The sequence below is a fragment of the Melanostigma gelatinosum genome, assembly GCF_949748355.1.
Source record: "Melanostigma gelatinosum genome assembly, chromosome: 15".
NCBI classification, from domain to species: Eukaryota; Metazoa; Chordata; class Actinopteri; order Perciformes; family Zoarcidae; genus Melanostigma; species Melanostigma gelatinosum.
In genome coordinates, this window is record NC_136648.1 from 780,001 (window position 1) to 792,500 (window position 12,500).

The 12,500-nt window shown below is 52.0% G+C and overlaps 1 protein-coding gene across 1 annotated transcript in view; it reads left to right on the forward strand.

The window, feature by feature from the left end:
- dhx9 (DEAH (Asp-Glu-Ala-His) box helicase 9) overlaps nucleotides 1-12,500 on the forward strand; it is a gene marked incomplete at its 3' end in the record, with an annotated part of 24,283 nt that overhangs the window by 11,094 nt on the left and 689 nt on the right. The window contains exons 16-26 of the mRNA XM_079285159.1: nucleotides 3,065-3,162; nucleotides 3,237-3,450; nucleotides 4,196-4,290; nucleotides 4,405-4,478; nucleotides 5,333-5,485; nucleotides 5,572-5,732; nucleotides 6,245-6,356; nucleotides 6,446-6,607; nucleotides 11,161-11,288; nucleotides 11,381-11,610; nucleotides 11,848-11,963. Of these exons, the coding sequence (XP_079141285.1) occupies nucleotides 3,065-3,162; nucleotides 3,237-3,450; nucleotides 4,196-4,290; nucleotides 4,405-4,478; nucleotides 5,333-5,485; nucleotides 5,572-5,732; nucleotides 6,245-6,356; nucleotides 6,446-6,607; nucleotides 11,161-11,288; nucleotides 11,381-11,610; nucleotides 11,848-11,963 (1,543 nt within the window). The remainder of the gene's footprint in view (nucleotides 1-3,064; nucleotides 3,163-3,236; nucleotides 3,451-4,195; nucleotides 4,291-4,404; nucleotides 4,479-5,332; nucleotides 5,486-5,571; nucleotides 5,733-6,244; nucleotides 6,357-6,445; nucleotides 6,608-11,160; nucleotides 11,289-11,380; nucleotides 11,611-11,847; nucleotides 11,964-12,500) is intronic.

A 12,500-nucleotide genomic window follows, 5' to 3' on the forward strand; every position in this document is an offset into this window, starting at 1 on the left:
CTCACCCTCTCACCTCCTCACCCTCACCCTCTCGCCCCCTCACCCTCTCGCCCCCTCACCCTCTCACCTCCTCACCCTCGCCCCCTCACCCTCTCACCTCCTCACCCTCTCGCCCCCTCACCCTCACCCTCTCACCTCCTCACCCTCTCACCTCCTCACCCTCTCACCTCCTCACCCTCACCCTCTCGCCCCCTCACCCTCTCGCCCCCTCACCCTCTCGCCCCCTCACCCTCTCACCTCCTCACCCTCACCCTCTCGCCCCCTCACCCTCGCCCCCTCACCCTCTCACCTCCTCACCCTCACCCTCTCGCCCCCTCACCCTCTCGCCCCCTCACCCTCTCACCTCCTCACCCTCTCACCTCCTCACCCTCTCACCTCCTCACCCTCACCCTCTCGCCCCCTCACCCTCTCGCCCCCTCACCCTCTCACCTCCTCACCCTCACCCTCTCGCCCCCTCACCCTCGCCCCCTCACCCTCTCACCCTCTCGCCCCCTCACCCTCTCGCCCCCTCACCCTCTCACCTCCTCGCCCTCTCACCTCCTCACCCTCTCACCCTCTCAGCTCCTCACCCTCTCGCCCCCTCACCCTCACCCTCTCGCCCCCTCACCCTCTCACCTCCTCACCCTCACCCTCTCGCCCCCTCGCCCCCTCACCCTCTCACCTCCTCACCCTCACCCTCTCGCCCCCTCACCCTCTCACCTCCTCGCCCCCTCACCCTCTCACCTCCTCGCCCTCTCACCTCCTCACCCTCTCACCCTCTCACCTCCTCACCCTCTCACCTCCTCACCCTCTCGCCCCCTCACTCTCACCCTCTCGCCCTCTCGCCCCCTCTCACCTCCTCACCCTCTCGCCCTCTCGCCTCCTCACCCTCACCCTCTCGCCCCCTCACCCTCTCACCTCCTCGCCCCTCACCCTCTCGCCCCCTCACCCTCACCTCGTCACCCTCACCCTCTCACCCTCTCAGCTCCTCACCCTCACCCTCTCGCCCCCTCACCCTCACTCTCACCCTCTCGCCCCCTCACCCTCGCCCCCTCACCCTCTCACCTCCTCACCCTCTTGCCCTCTCGCCCCCTCACCCTCTCGCCTCCTCACCCTCTCACCTCCTCACCCTCACCCTCTCGCCCTCTCACCTCCTCACCCTCTCTCCCCCTCGCCCCCTCACTCTCTCACCTCCTCGCCCCCTCACCCTCTCACCTCCTCGCCCCCTCACCTCCTCGCCCCCTCACCCTCTCGCCCCCTCGCCCCCTCACCCTCTCACCCTCTCACCCTCTCGCCCCTCACTCTCACCCTCTCGCCCTCACCCTCTCGCCCCCTCACCCTCACTCACCCTCTCGCCCTCACCCTCTCGCCCCCTCACCCTCTCACCTCCTCACCCTCACCCTCTCGCCCCCTCGCCCTCTCACCTCCTCACCCTCTCGCCCTCTCACCTCCTCGCCCTCTCACCCTCTCAGCTCCTCACCCTCTCGCCCCCTCACTCTCACCCTCTCGCCCTCACCCTCTCACCCTCTCACCTCCTCACCCTCTCACCTCCTCACCCTCTCGCCCCCTCACTCTCACCCTCTCGCCCCCTCACCCTCTCACCTCCTCACCCTCTCGCCTCCTCACCCTCACCCTCTCGCCCCCTCACCCTCTCACCTCCTCGCCCCTCGCCCTCTCGCCCCCTCACCCTCACCTCGTCACCCTCACCCTCTCACCCTCTCAGCTCCTCACCCTCACTCTCTCGCCCTCTCACCTCCTCGCCCTCTCGCCCCCTCACTCTCACCTTCCCGCCCCCTCACCCTCTCACCTCCTCGCCCCCTCACCTCCTCGCCCCCTCACCCTCTCGCCCCCTCACCCTCTCGCCTCCTCACCCTCTCACCTCCTCACCCTCACCCTCTCGCCCCCTCACTCTCTCACCTTCTCGCCCCCTCACCCTCTCACCTCCTCGCCCCCTCACCCTCTCGCCCTCTCACCTCCTCACCCTCTCGCCCCCTCGCCCTCTCGCCCCCTCACTCTCTCACCCTCTCACCTCCTCGCCCCCTCACCTCCTCGCCTCCTCGCCCCCTCACCCTCTCGCCCTCTCGCCCCCTCGCCCTCTCGCCCCCTCACTCTCTCACCCTCTCGCCCTCTCACCTCCTCGCCCCCTCACCCTCTCACCTCCTCGCCCCCTCACCCTCTCACCTCCTCGCCCCCTCGCCCTCTCGCCCCCTCACTCTTTCACCCCCTCACCTCCTCGCCCTCTCGCCTCCTCGCCCTCTCGCCTCCTCGCCCTCTCGCCTCCTCACCTCCTCGCCTCCTCACCCTCTCGCCTCCTCACCCTCTCGCCTCCTCGCCCCCTCACCCTCTCGCCCCCTCACCCTCTCGCCCCCTCACTCTCTCACCCTCTCGCCCCCTCACCCTCTCACCTCCTCGCCCCCTCACCCTCTCACCTCCTCACCCTCTCGCCCCCTCGCCCTCTCGCCCCCTCACTCTTTCACCCCCTCACCTCCTCGCCCTCTCACCCTCTCGCCCTCTCACTCTCTCACCCTCTCGCCCCCTCACCCTCTCACCTCCTCGCCCCCTCGCCCCCTCACCCTCTCGCCCTCTCACCTCCTCACCCTCTCGCCCCCTCACTCTTTCACCCCCTCACCTCCTCGCCCTCTCACCTCCTCGCCCTCTCGCCCCCTCACCCTCTCACCTCCTCGCCTCCTCACCCTCTCGCCTCCTCACCCTCTCGCCTCCTCACCCTCTCGCCTCCTCGCCCCCTCACCCTCTCGCCCCCTCACCCTCTCACCTCCTCGCCCCCTCACCCTCTCACCTCCTCGCCCTCTCACCTCCTCGCCCCCTCACCCTCTCACCTCCTCGCCCCCTCACCCTCTCACCTCCTCGCCTCCTTCACCTCCTCACCTCCAGATTGTGGATCATGATGGCCGATGTGTGTACTTGTAAGGGTTGAGGACGATCCAGAGAACTTCTGTTCTGAAGATAAACAACATATTAATGAGGATTGTCAGACGTAGTGTTCAGATGTTTAATCACGATTAAGTCTCCAAATAAACAAAACCTTGAGACCACGACAACAACAACAACTAACTTTGTGTTCCAGAGTATTTCCTGGAGGATTGCATCCAGATGACCAACTTCGTCCCTCCACCAATGGACCGCAAGAAGAAGGACAAAGATGAGGAGGGAGGAGAGGAGGACGTAAGGAACCTCTGAGCAGCTCAGTGAGCCCAGAACACCAACAGACAGACGGACCGTGTTGTTCTCTGTTTCAGACCAACTGTAACGTGACGTGTGGGCCGGAGTACACGGCGGAGACCAAGCGCTCCATGGCCCAGATCAACGAGAAGGAGACGTCCTTCGAGCTGGTGGAGGCTCTGCTGAGGTACGTGGAGACGCTGCAGGTGGCCGGAGCCGTGCTCGTCTTCCTGCCCGGCTGGAACCTCATCTTCTCCATGCAGAGACACCTGGAGACCAACCCGCACTTTGGTACGTCACAGGAGCCTCAGCAGAGCCGAGTACACCTCTGGACTGCACTGGATACAAGTACTCGTAGTATTAATACAGACGTGCTGAAACCAGAGGCATCCTGTACTGCAGAAAAAGTACTAATGCCGCACTGTGAAAGTACTAATGCCGCACTGTGAAAGTACTAATGCCGCACTGTGAAAGTACTAATGCCGCACTGTGAAAGTACTAATGCCGCACTGTGAAAGTACTAATGCCGCACTGTGAAAGTACTAATGCCGCACTGTGAAAGTACTAATGCCGCACTGTGAAAGTACTAATGCCGCACTGTGAAAGTACTAATGCCGCACTGTGAAAGTACTAATGCCGCACTGTGAAAGTACTAATGCCGCACTGTGAAAGTACTAATGCCGCACTGTGAAAGTACTAATGCCGCACTGTGAAAGTACTAATGCCGCACTGTGAAAGTACTAATGCCGCACTGTGAAAGTACTAATGCCGCACTGTGAAAGTACTAATGCCGCACTGTGAAAGTACTAATGCCGCACTGTGAAAGTACTAATGCCGCACTGTGAAAGTACTAATGCCGCACTGTGAAAGTACTAATACCGCACTGTGAAAGTACTAATGCCACACTGTGAAAGTAAACGTCCCACATTCAAAACTGAAGTATAAGTAGAAGTACAACGTCTACCTCTGAGGTGTAGTACAGTAGCGAGTACGACGTGTACCTCTGAGAGTTAATATGTCCTGTATTTGTTTCCAGGAAGTAGCCGGTACCGGATCATGCCGCTCCACTCTCAGATCCCCAGAGAGGAGCAGAGGAGGGTGTTTGAACCGGTTCCAGACAACATCAGGAAGGTCAGAGACTAGAACCTGAAACCTGTTTCAACTGGTTAAGTGGGATTCAAACCAACAACCTGTTTTTATTTACATGACAGTTTACTTCTTCTGTTTTCAATGTTTAATCTGCAGGTGATTCTATCGACCAACATCGCAGAGACCAGCATCACCATCAACGACGTGGTCTACGTCATCGACTCCTGCAAGTAAGGGTCCTGAGGTGGACCACATGTCCCGGTCTAAAGAGGACCATGTCCTCCTCGTTTGTGTCCTGATGTAGACCACATGTCCCGGTCTAAAGAGGACCATGTCCTCCTCGTTTGTGTCCTGATGTAGACCACATGTCCCGGTCTAAAGAGGACCCCGTCCTCATTGTTTGTGTCCTGATGTAGACCACATGTCCCAGTCTAAAGAGGACCATGTCCTCCTTGTTTGTGTCCTGATGTAGACCACATGTCCCGGTCTAAAGAGGACCATGTCCTCCTCGTTTGTGTCCTGATGTAGACCACATGTCCCAATCTATAGAGGACCCCGTCCTCATTGTTTGTGTCCTGATGTAGACCACATGTCCCGGTCTAAAGAGGACCATGTCCTCCTTGTTTGTGTCCTGATGTAGACCACATGTCCCGGTCTAAAGAGGACCATGTCCTCCTCGTTTGTGTCCTGATGTAGACCACATGTCCCAATCTATAGAGGACCCCGTCCTCATTGTTTGTGTCCTGATGTAGACCACATGTCCCGGTCTAAAGAGGACCATGTCCTCCTTGTTTGTGTCCTGATGTAGACCACATGTCCCGGTCTAAAGAGGACCATGTCCTCCTTGTTTGTGTCCTGATGTAGACCACATGTCCCGGTCTAAAGAGGACCATGTCCTCCTTGTTTGTGTCCTGATGTAGACCACATGTCCCGGTCTAAAGAGGACCATGTCCTCCTTGTTTGTGTCCTGATGTAGACCACATGTCCCGGTCTAAAGAGGACCATGTCCTCCTTATTTGTGTCCTGATGTAGACCACATGTCCCGGTCTAAAGAGGACCATGTCCTCCTTGTTTGTCCCCTCAGACAGAAGGTGAAGCTCTTCACGTCCCACAACAACATGACTAACTACGCCACCGTCTGGGCCTCAAAGACCAACCTGGAGCAGAGAAAAGGTCGAGCTGGAAGAGTCCGAGCCGGGTTCTGTTTCCACCTCTGCAGCAGAGCTCGATTCGAGAAGTAAGACCTCCTTATGTACCCCCCAGACCTCCTCACACCTCCTTCTCACACTTCCTCACTCTTCTTACCACCTCCTCTCTCTCCAGGCTGGAGACCCACATGACTCCAGAGATCTTCAGGACTCCTCTACATGAAGTCTCTCTGAGCATCAAGCTACTGAGACTCGGAGCCATCGGTCACTTCCTGTCTAAAGCCATCGAACCTCCGCCGCTGGACGCCGTGATCGAGGCCGAGCACACTCTGAGAGGTACAGAACTCAAACATACCGCGTTATGATGTAACCCCTGAACACACTCTGAGAGGAACAGAACTCAAACGTACCGCGTTATGATGTAACCCCTGAACACACTCTGGGAGGAACAGAACTCAAACGTACTGCGTTATGATGTAACCCCTGAACACACTCTGAGAGGAACAGAACTCAAACGTACTGCGTTATGATGTAACCCCTGAACACACTCTGAGAGGTACAGAACTCAAACGTACTGCGTTATGATGTAACCCCTGAACACACTCTGAGAGGAACAGAACTCAAACGTACTGCGTTATGATGTAACCCCTGAACACACTCTGAGAGGAACAGAACTCAAACGTACCGCGTTATGATGTAACCCCTGAACACACTCTGGGAGGAACAGAACTCAAACGTACTGCGTTATGATGTAACCCCTGAACACACTCTGAGAGGTACAGAACTCAAACGTACCGCGTTATGATGTAACCCCTGAACAGAACGAATAAGTGTAACTGTTCCTTTAGAGTTGGACGCTCTGGACACCAACGATGAACTCACTCCTCTGGGACGGATTCTGGCTCGACTCCCCATCGAGCCTCGTCTGGGGAAGATGATGATCATGGGCTGTATCTTCCAGTAAGTTCTTGTTCTTCTTCTCCTTCTTCTTCTTCTTCTTGTTCTTCTTCTTCTTCTTCTTCTTCTATTAACCCAATGTCTCCCTCTAGTGTTGGAGACGCCATGTGCACCGTCTCTGCCGCCTCTTGTTTCCCGGAGCCCTTCGTCAGTGAGGGGAAACGTCTCGGCTTCGTTCACAGAAACTTCTCCGGCAGCCGGTTCTCTGACCACGTGGCCCTGCTTTCCGTCTTCCAGGCGTGGGACGACGTCAGGTCTGTGGGGTTTTAGTTTTAAACAAATAATCAGCTCCACATCAAAAGAAAGGTCCTTTGTCAATAGACTAACGGTACTAGGGCGCTTCTCGGCTCTTCTCTCAGAGTTTCTTCATTATTCTTGTCTATAATATTCTAAAGTTCTAAAATCTTCCAGAGGAGTGTTCTCTGTCTAGTGAGTCACACGTCAGCTGCTTTATTACCGCTCTATGAACACTTACTTTCATCACAATGAGCTGTTGAAGAGTGCTGTGCAGTCTGTAGAACAGAATCTAATATGAAGGACAGACGCCACGCTGTGATTTATTAAACCGATAGAACGAGGAGACGTAGAAACGACTCTTCTCTTGATTCATGTGTTCATAGATGAAGTCTGTGGTGAACGAGGTCGAGATGTTTTTCTTTTTAAAGAAGTTTGTAAAACAGTGTTTTTAAAAAAAGGGAATAAAATAAAATATTTTTTTAATCTAAAGAAATAGTAAAACATATTTAGTTTTGTTTGTTTTTCATCAAAACAAATGATCTGTATTTGTATATATTAGTGCTGGGCAACTTAACGCGTTATTATCGCGTTAACGCATTCATTAATTAACGTCTACAATTATTTTATCACATTAACGCAGTTTAATGCAACAAACACCGTTGATGCAGCAAATCATCCAAACAAGCGGTGGAGGAAGTCTTGAGACTGCGTTGGTGCAGCGTGTGGGAGGAGTTCAGATAAACTAAAGCAACACAAGCTAACATGCTACAGAGAAGTTTAGATAAACTAAAGCAACACAAGCTAACAGATGCTACAGAGGAGTTCAGATAAACTAAAGCAACACAAGCTAACAGATGCTACAGAGAAGTGGAGATAAACTAAAGCAACACAAGCTAACAGATGCTACAGAGAAGTTCAGATAAACTAAAGCAACACAAGCTAACAGATGCTACAGAGAAGTGGAGATAAACTAAAGCAACACAAGCTAACAGATGCTACAGAGAAGTTCAGATAAACTAAAGCAACACAAGCTAACAGATGCTACAGAGAAGTGGAGATAAACTAAAGCAACACAAGCTAACAGATGCTGCAGAGAAGTGGAGATAAACTAAAGCAACACAAGCTAACAGATGCTGCAGAGAAGTGGAGATAAACTAAAGCAACACAAGCTAACAGATGCTACAGAGAAGTGGAGATAAACTAAAGCAACACAAGCTAACAGATGCTGCAGAGAAGTGGAGATAAACTAAAGCAACACAAGCTAACAGATGCTACAGAGAAGTGGAGACAAACTAAAGCAACACAAGCTAACAGATGCTACAGAGAAGTTTAGACAAACTAAAGCAACACGAGCTAACAGATGCTACAGAGAAGTTTAGACAAACTAAAGCAACACGAGCTAACAGATGCTATAGAGAAGTTTAGACAAACTAAAGCAACACAAGCTAACAGATGCTACAGAGAAGTTTAGACAAACTAAAGCAACACAAGCTAACAGATGCTGCAGAGAAGTGGAGATAAACTAAAGCAACACAAGCTAACAGATGCTACAGAGGAGTTTAGATAAACTAAAGCAACACAAGCTAACACATGCTACAGAGAAGTGGAGATAAACTAAAGCAACACAAGCTAACACATGCTACAGAGAAGTGGAGATAAACTAAAGCAACAAAAGCTAACATATGCTACAGAGAAGTTTAGATAAACTAAAGCAACACAAGCTAACATATGCCACAGAGGAGTTTAGATAAACTAAAGCAACACAAGCTAACAGATGCTACAGAGAAGTTTAGATAAACTAAAGCAACACAAGCTAACAGATGCTACAGAGAAGTTTAGATAAACTAAAGCAACACAAGCTAACAGATGCTACAGAGGAGTTTAGATAAACTAAAGCAACACAAGCTAACAGATGCTACAGAGAAGTTTAGATAAACTAAAGCAACACAAGCTAACAGATGCTACAGAGAAGTGGAGATAAACTAAAGCAACACAAGCTAACAGATGCTACAGAGGAGTTTAGATAAACTAAAGCAACACAAGCTAACAGATGCTACAGAGAAGTTTAGAGAAACTAAAGCAACACAAGCTAACAGATGCTACAGAGAAGTGGAGACAAACTGCAGGTTGGTGTTGTGGGAGATGTCGGTCTGAGGAACGTTCACGTCTCGTTTGGTGTGAACGCAGCTTTAGGATCTCAGCGAATGACGTCACGTATGAGCCTCAAGATGCACCGTCAGCAGAAGAACACACGAGTTGTGTTAAAGGAGAGGACGACTAAAGCCACGCGTTACAACCAGCAGCAGCTGCTGCTCTCACTGGAGACTACTGGACATCACTGGGTCACCTTCATCACCTGAGTTACAGCATCACAGTGATGAAGAGTAGAGCTGGGTCACCTTCATCACCTGAGTTACAGCATCACAGTGATGAAGAGTAGAGCTGGGTCACCTTCATCACCTCTGAGTTACAGCATCATAGTGATGAAGAGTAGAGCTGCATCATAGTGATGAAGAGTAGAGCTGCATCATAGTGATGAAGAGTAGAGCTGCATCATAGTGATGAAGAGTAGAGCTGCATCATAGTGATGAAGAGTAGAGCTGCATCATAGTGATGAAGAGTAGAGCTGCATCATAGTGATGAAGAGTAGAGCAGCGTCATGGTGATGAAGAGTAGAGCAGCGTCATAGTGATGAAGAGTAGAGCTGCGTCATAGTGATGAAGAGTAGAGCTGCGTCATAGTGATGAAGAGTAGAGCTGCGTCATGGTGATGAAGAGTAGAGCAGCGTCATAGTGATGAAGAGTGGAGCTGCGTCATAGTGATGAAGAGTAGAGCTGCGTCATGGTGATGAAGAGTAGAGCTGCATCACGGTGATGAAGAGTAGAGCTGCATCACGGTGATGAAGAGTAGAGCTGCGTCACGGTGATGAAGAGTAGAGCTGCATCACGGTGATGAAGAGTAGAGCTGGTCATAGTGATGAAGAGTAGAGCTGCATCATAGTGATGAAGAGTAGAGCTGCGTCATAGTGATGAAGAGTAGAGCTGGTCATAGTGATGAAGAGTAGAGCTGCGTCATAGTGATGAAGAGTAGAGCTGGTCATAGTGATGAAGAGTAGAGCTGCATCATAGTGATGAAGAGTAGAGCTGCGTCATAGTGATGAAGAGTAGAGCTGGTCATAGTGATGAAGAGTAGAGCTGCGTCATAGTGATGAAGAGTAGAGCTGCGTCATAGTGATGAAGAGTAGAGCTGCATCACGGTGATGAAGAGTAGAGCTGCGTCACGGTGATGAAGAGTAGAGCTGCATCACGGTGATGAAGAGTAGAGCTGCATCACGGTGATGAAGAGTAGAGCTGGTCATAGTGATGAAGAGTAGAGCTGCATCATAGTGATGAAGAGTAGAGCTGCATCATAGTGATGAAGAGTAGAGCTGCGTCATAGTGATGAAGAGTAGAGCTGCGTCATAGTGATGAAGAGTAGAGCTGCGTCATAGTGATGAAGAGTAGAGCTGCGTCATAGTGATGAAGAGTAGAGCTGCATCATGGTGATGAAGAGTAGAGCTGCATCACGGTGATGAAGAGTAGAGCAGCGTCACGGTGATGAAGAGTAGAGCTGCATCATGGTGATGAAGAGTAGAGCTGCGTCACGGTGATGAAGAGTAGAGCTGCGTCACGGTGATGAAGAGTAGAGCAGCGTCACAGTGATGAAGAGTAGAGCAGCATCATAGTGATGGAGAGTAGAGCAGCATCATAGTGATGAAGAGTAGAGCTGCGTCACGGTGATGAAGAGTAGAGCAGCGTCACAGTGATGAAGAGTAGAGCAGCGTCATAGTGATGGAGAGTAGAGCAGCATCATAGTGATGGAGAGTAGAGCAGCATCATAGTGATGAAGAGTAGAGCTGCGTCACGGTGATGAAGAGTAGAGCAGCGTCACAGTGATGAAGAGTAGAGCTGCATCATAGTGATGGAGAGTAGAGCAGCATCATAGTGATGGAGAGTAGAGCAGCATCATAGTGATGAAGAGTAGAGCTGCGTCACGGTGATGAAGAGTAGAGCAGCGTCACAGTGATGAAGAGTAGAGCAGCGTCATAGTGATGGAGAGTAGAGCAGCATCATAGTGATGGAGAGTAGAGCAGCATCATAGTGATGAAGAGTAGAGCTGCGTCACGGTGATGAAGAGTAGAGCAGCGTCACAGTGATGAAGAGTAGAGCAGCGTCATAGTGATGGAGAGTAGAGCTGCATCATAGTGATGGAGAGTAGAGCAGCATCATAGTGATGAAGAGTAGAGCAGCATCATAGTGATGAAGAGTAGAGCTGTATATATATATTTATTTATTTTTAAGCAAAAGAATACTTTTTTTTTTGTTTTATTGTTCTATAAAATAAATATATATTTCGTTTCAATGAAGATTACAAAATAAAAGAAATAAAAAGCAGTGGGTAGGATTCATCCTCAGGGGAGCATGAATGTGGAGACGTTGATATTCTGCGTCCACATGAGGACGAGGTGACGGACAGCTCGGTGCGCTTCAGTAACGCCGTGTCGTTGTTGTTGTTGTTGTTTGCTGCTCAGGGTCAACGGCGAGGACGCTGAGATCCGTTTCTGCGAACACAAACGTCTCAACATGTCCACTCTGAGGATGACCTGGGAGGCCAAAGTCCAGCTGAAGGAGATCCTGGTCAACTCTGGATTCCCCGAAGGTACCCGAACGCACCTCCAGGAAGAAGGAGCCTCCTGCCTGGTCCTGGTCCTCATCATCTGACCTCCCGTCCCTCTTTCTGTCCCCCGTCAGAGTGTCTCATGACCCAGATGTTCAACACGGTGGGACCCGACAACAACCTGGACGTGGTGGTGTCTCTGCTGACCTTCGGCTCGTACCCCAACGTGTGCTTCCACAAAGAGAAGAGGAAGATCCTGACCACCGAGGGGCGCAACGCCCTCATCCACAAGTCCTCCGTCAACTGTCCCTTCAGCAGCCACGACATGAGCTACCCGTCTCCGTTCTTCGTCTTCAGCGAGAAGGTGAAGAGAAGCTATGCTGTTCTTCATCAGATGTAGATGAAGAGCTGCTCTGGAGCTCTGGAGGCTGAAACAAGTGTTTGTTTACATTCATATTCAGATTCATTCCAGATCCAGAGAGCAATCATGACTTAGATCCGTCACATATCTTCAGCAGACGATCATTGTATGTCCTCGTAATAGTTCTGTGAAAGGACATCGCGCTGTGTTTGTCTAACCGAGTGTGTTTCTGTGTCTCAGATTCGAACCCGGGCGATCTCTGCTAAAGGGATGACTCTGGTCAGTCCTCTGCAGCTGCTGCTGTTCGCCTGCAAGAAGATCAGCTCCAACGGAGACGTGGTGGAGCTGGACGACTGGTGAGAGAGCTGCAGGCTGACGTAGAGCTCACGTAGAGCTGCAGGCTGACGTAGAGCTGACCTAGAGCTGCAGGCTGACGTAGAGCTCACGTAGAGCTGCAGGCTGACGTAGAGCTCACGTAGAGCTGCAGGCTGACCTAGAGCTGCAGGCTGACGTAGAGCTGACCTAGAGCTGCAGGCTGACGTAGAGCTGCAGACTGACGTAGAGCTGCAGGCTGACGTAGAGCTAATGTAGAGCTGCAGGCTGACGTAGAGCTGCAGGCTGACGTAGAGCTGCAGACTGACGTAGAGCTGACCTAGAGCTGCAGGATGACGTAGAGCTGACCTAGAGCTGCAGACTGATGTAGAGCTGCAGTCTGACATAGAGCTGACATAGAGCTGCAGTCTGACGTAGAGCTGCAGGCTGACGTAGAGCTGCAGGCTGACGTAGAGCTGCAGACTGACGTAGAGCTGCAGGCTGACATTGAGCTGACGTAGAGCTGACCTAGAGCTGCAGGCTGACGTAGAGTTGCAGGCTGACGTAGAGCTGCAGGCTGA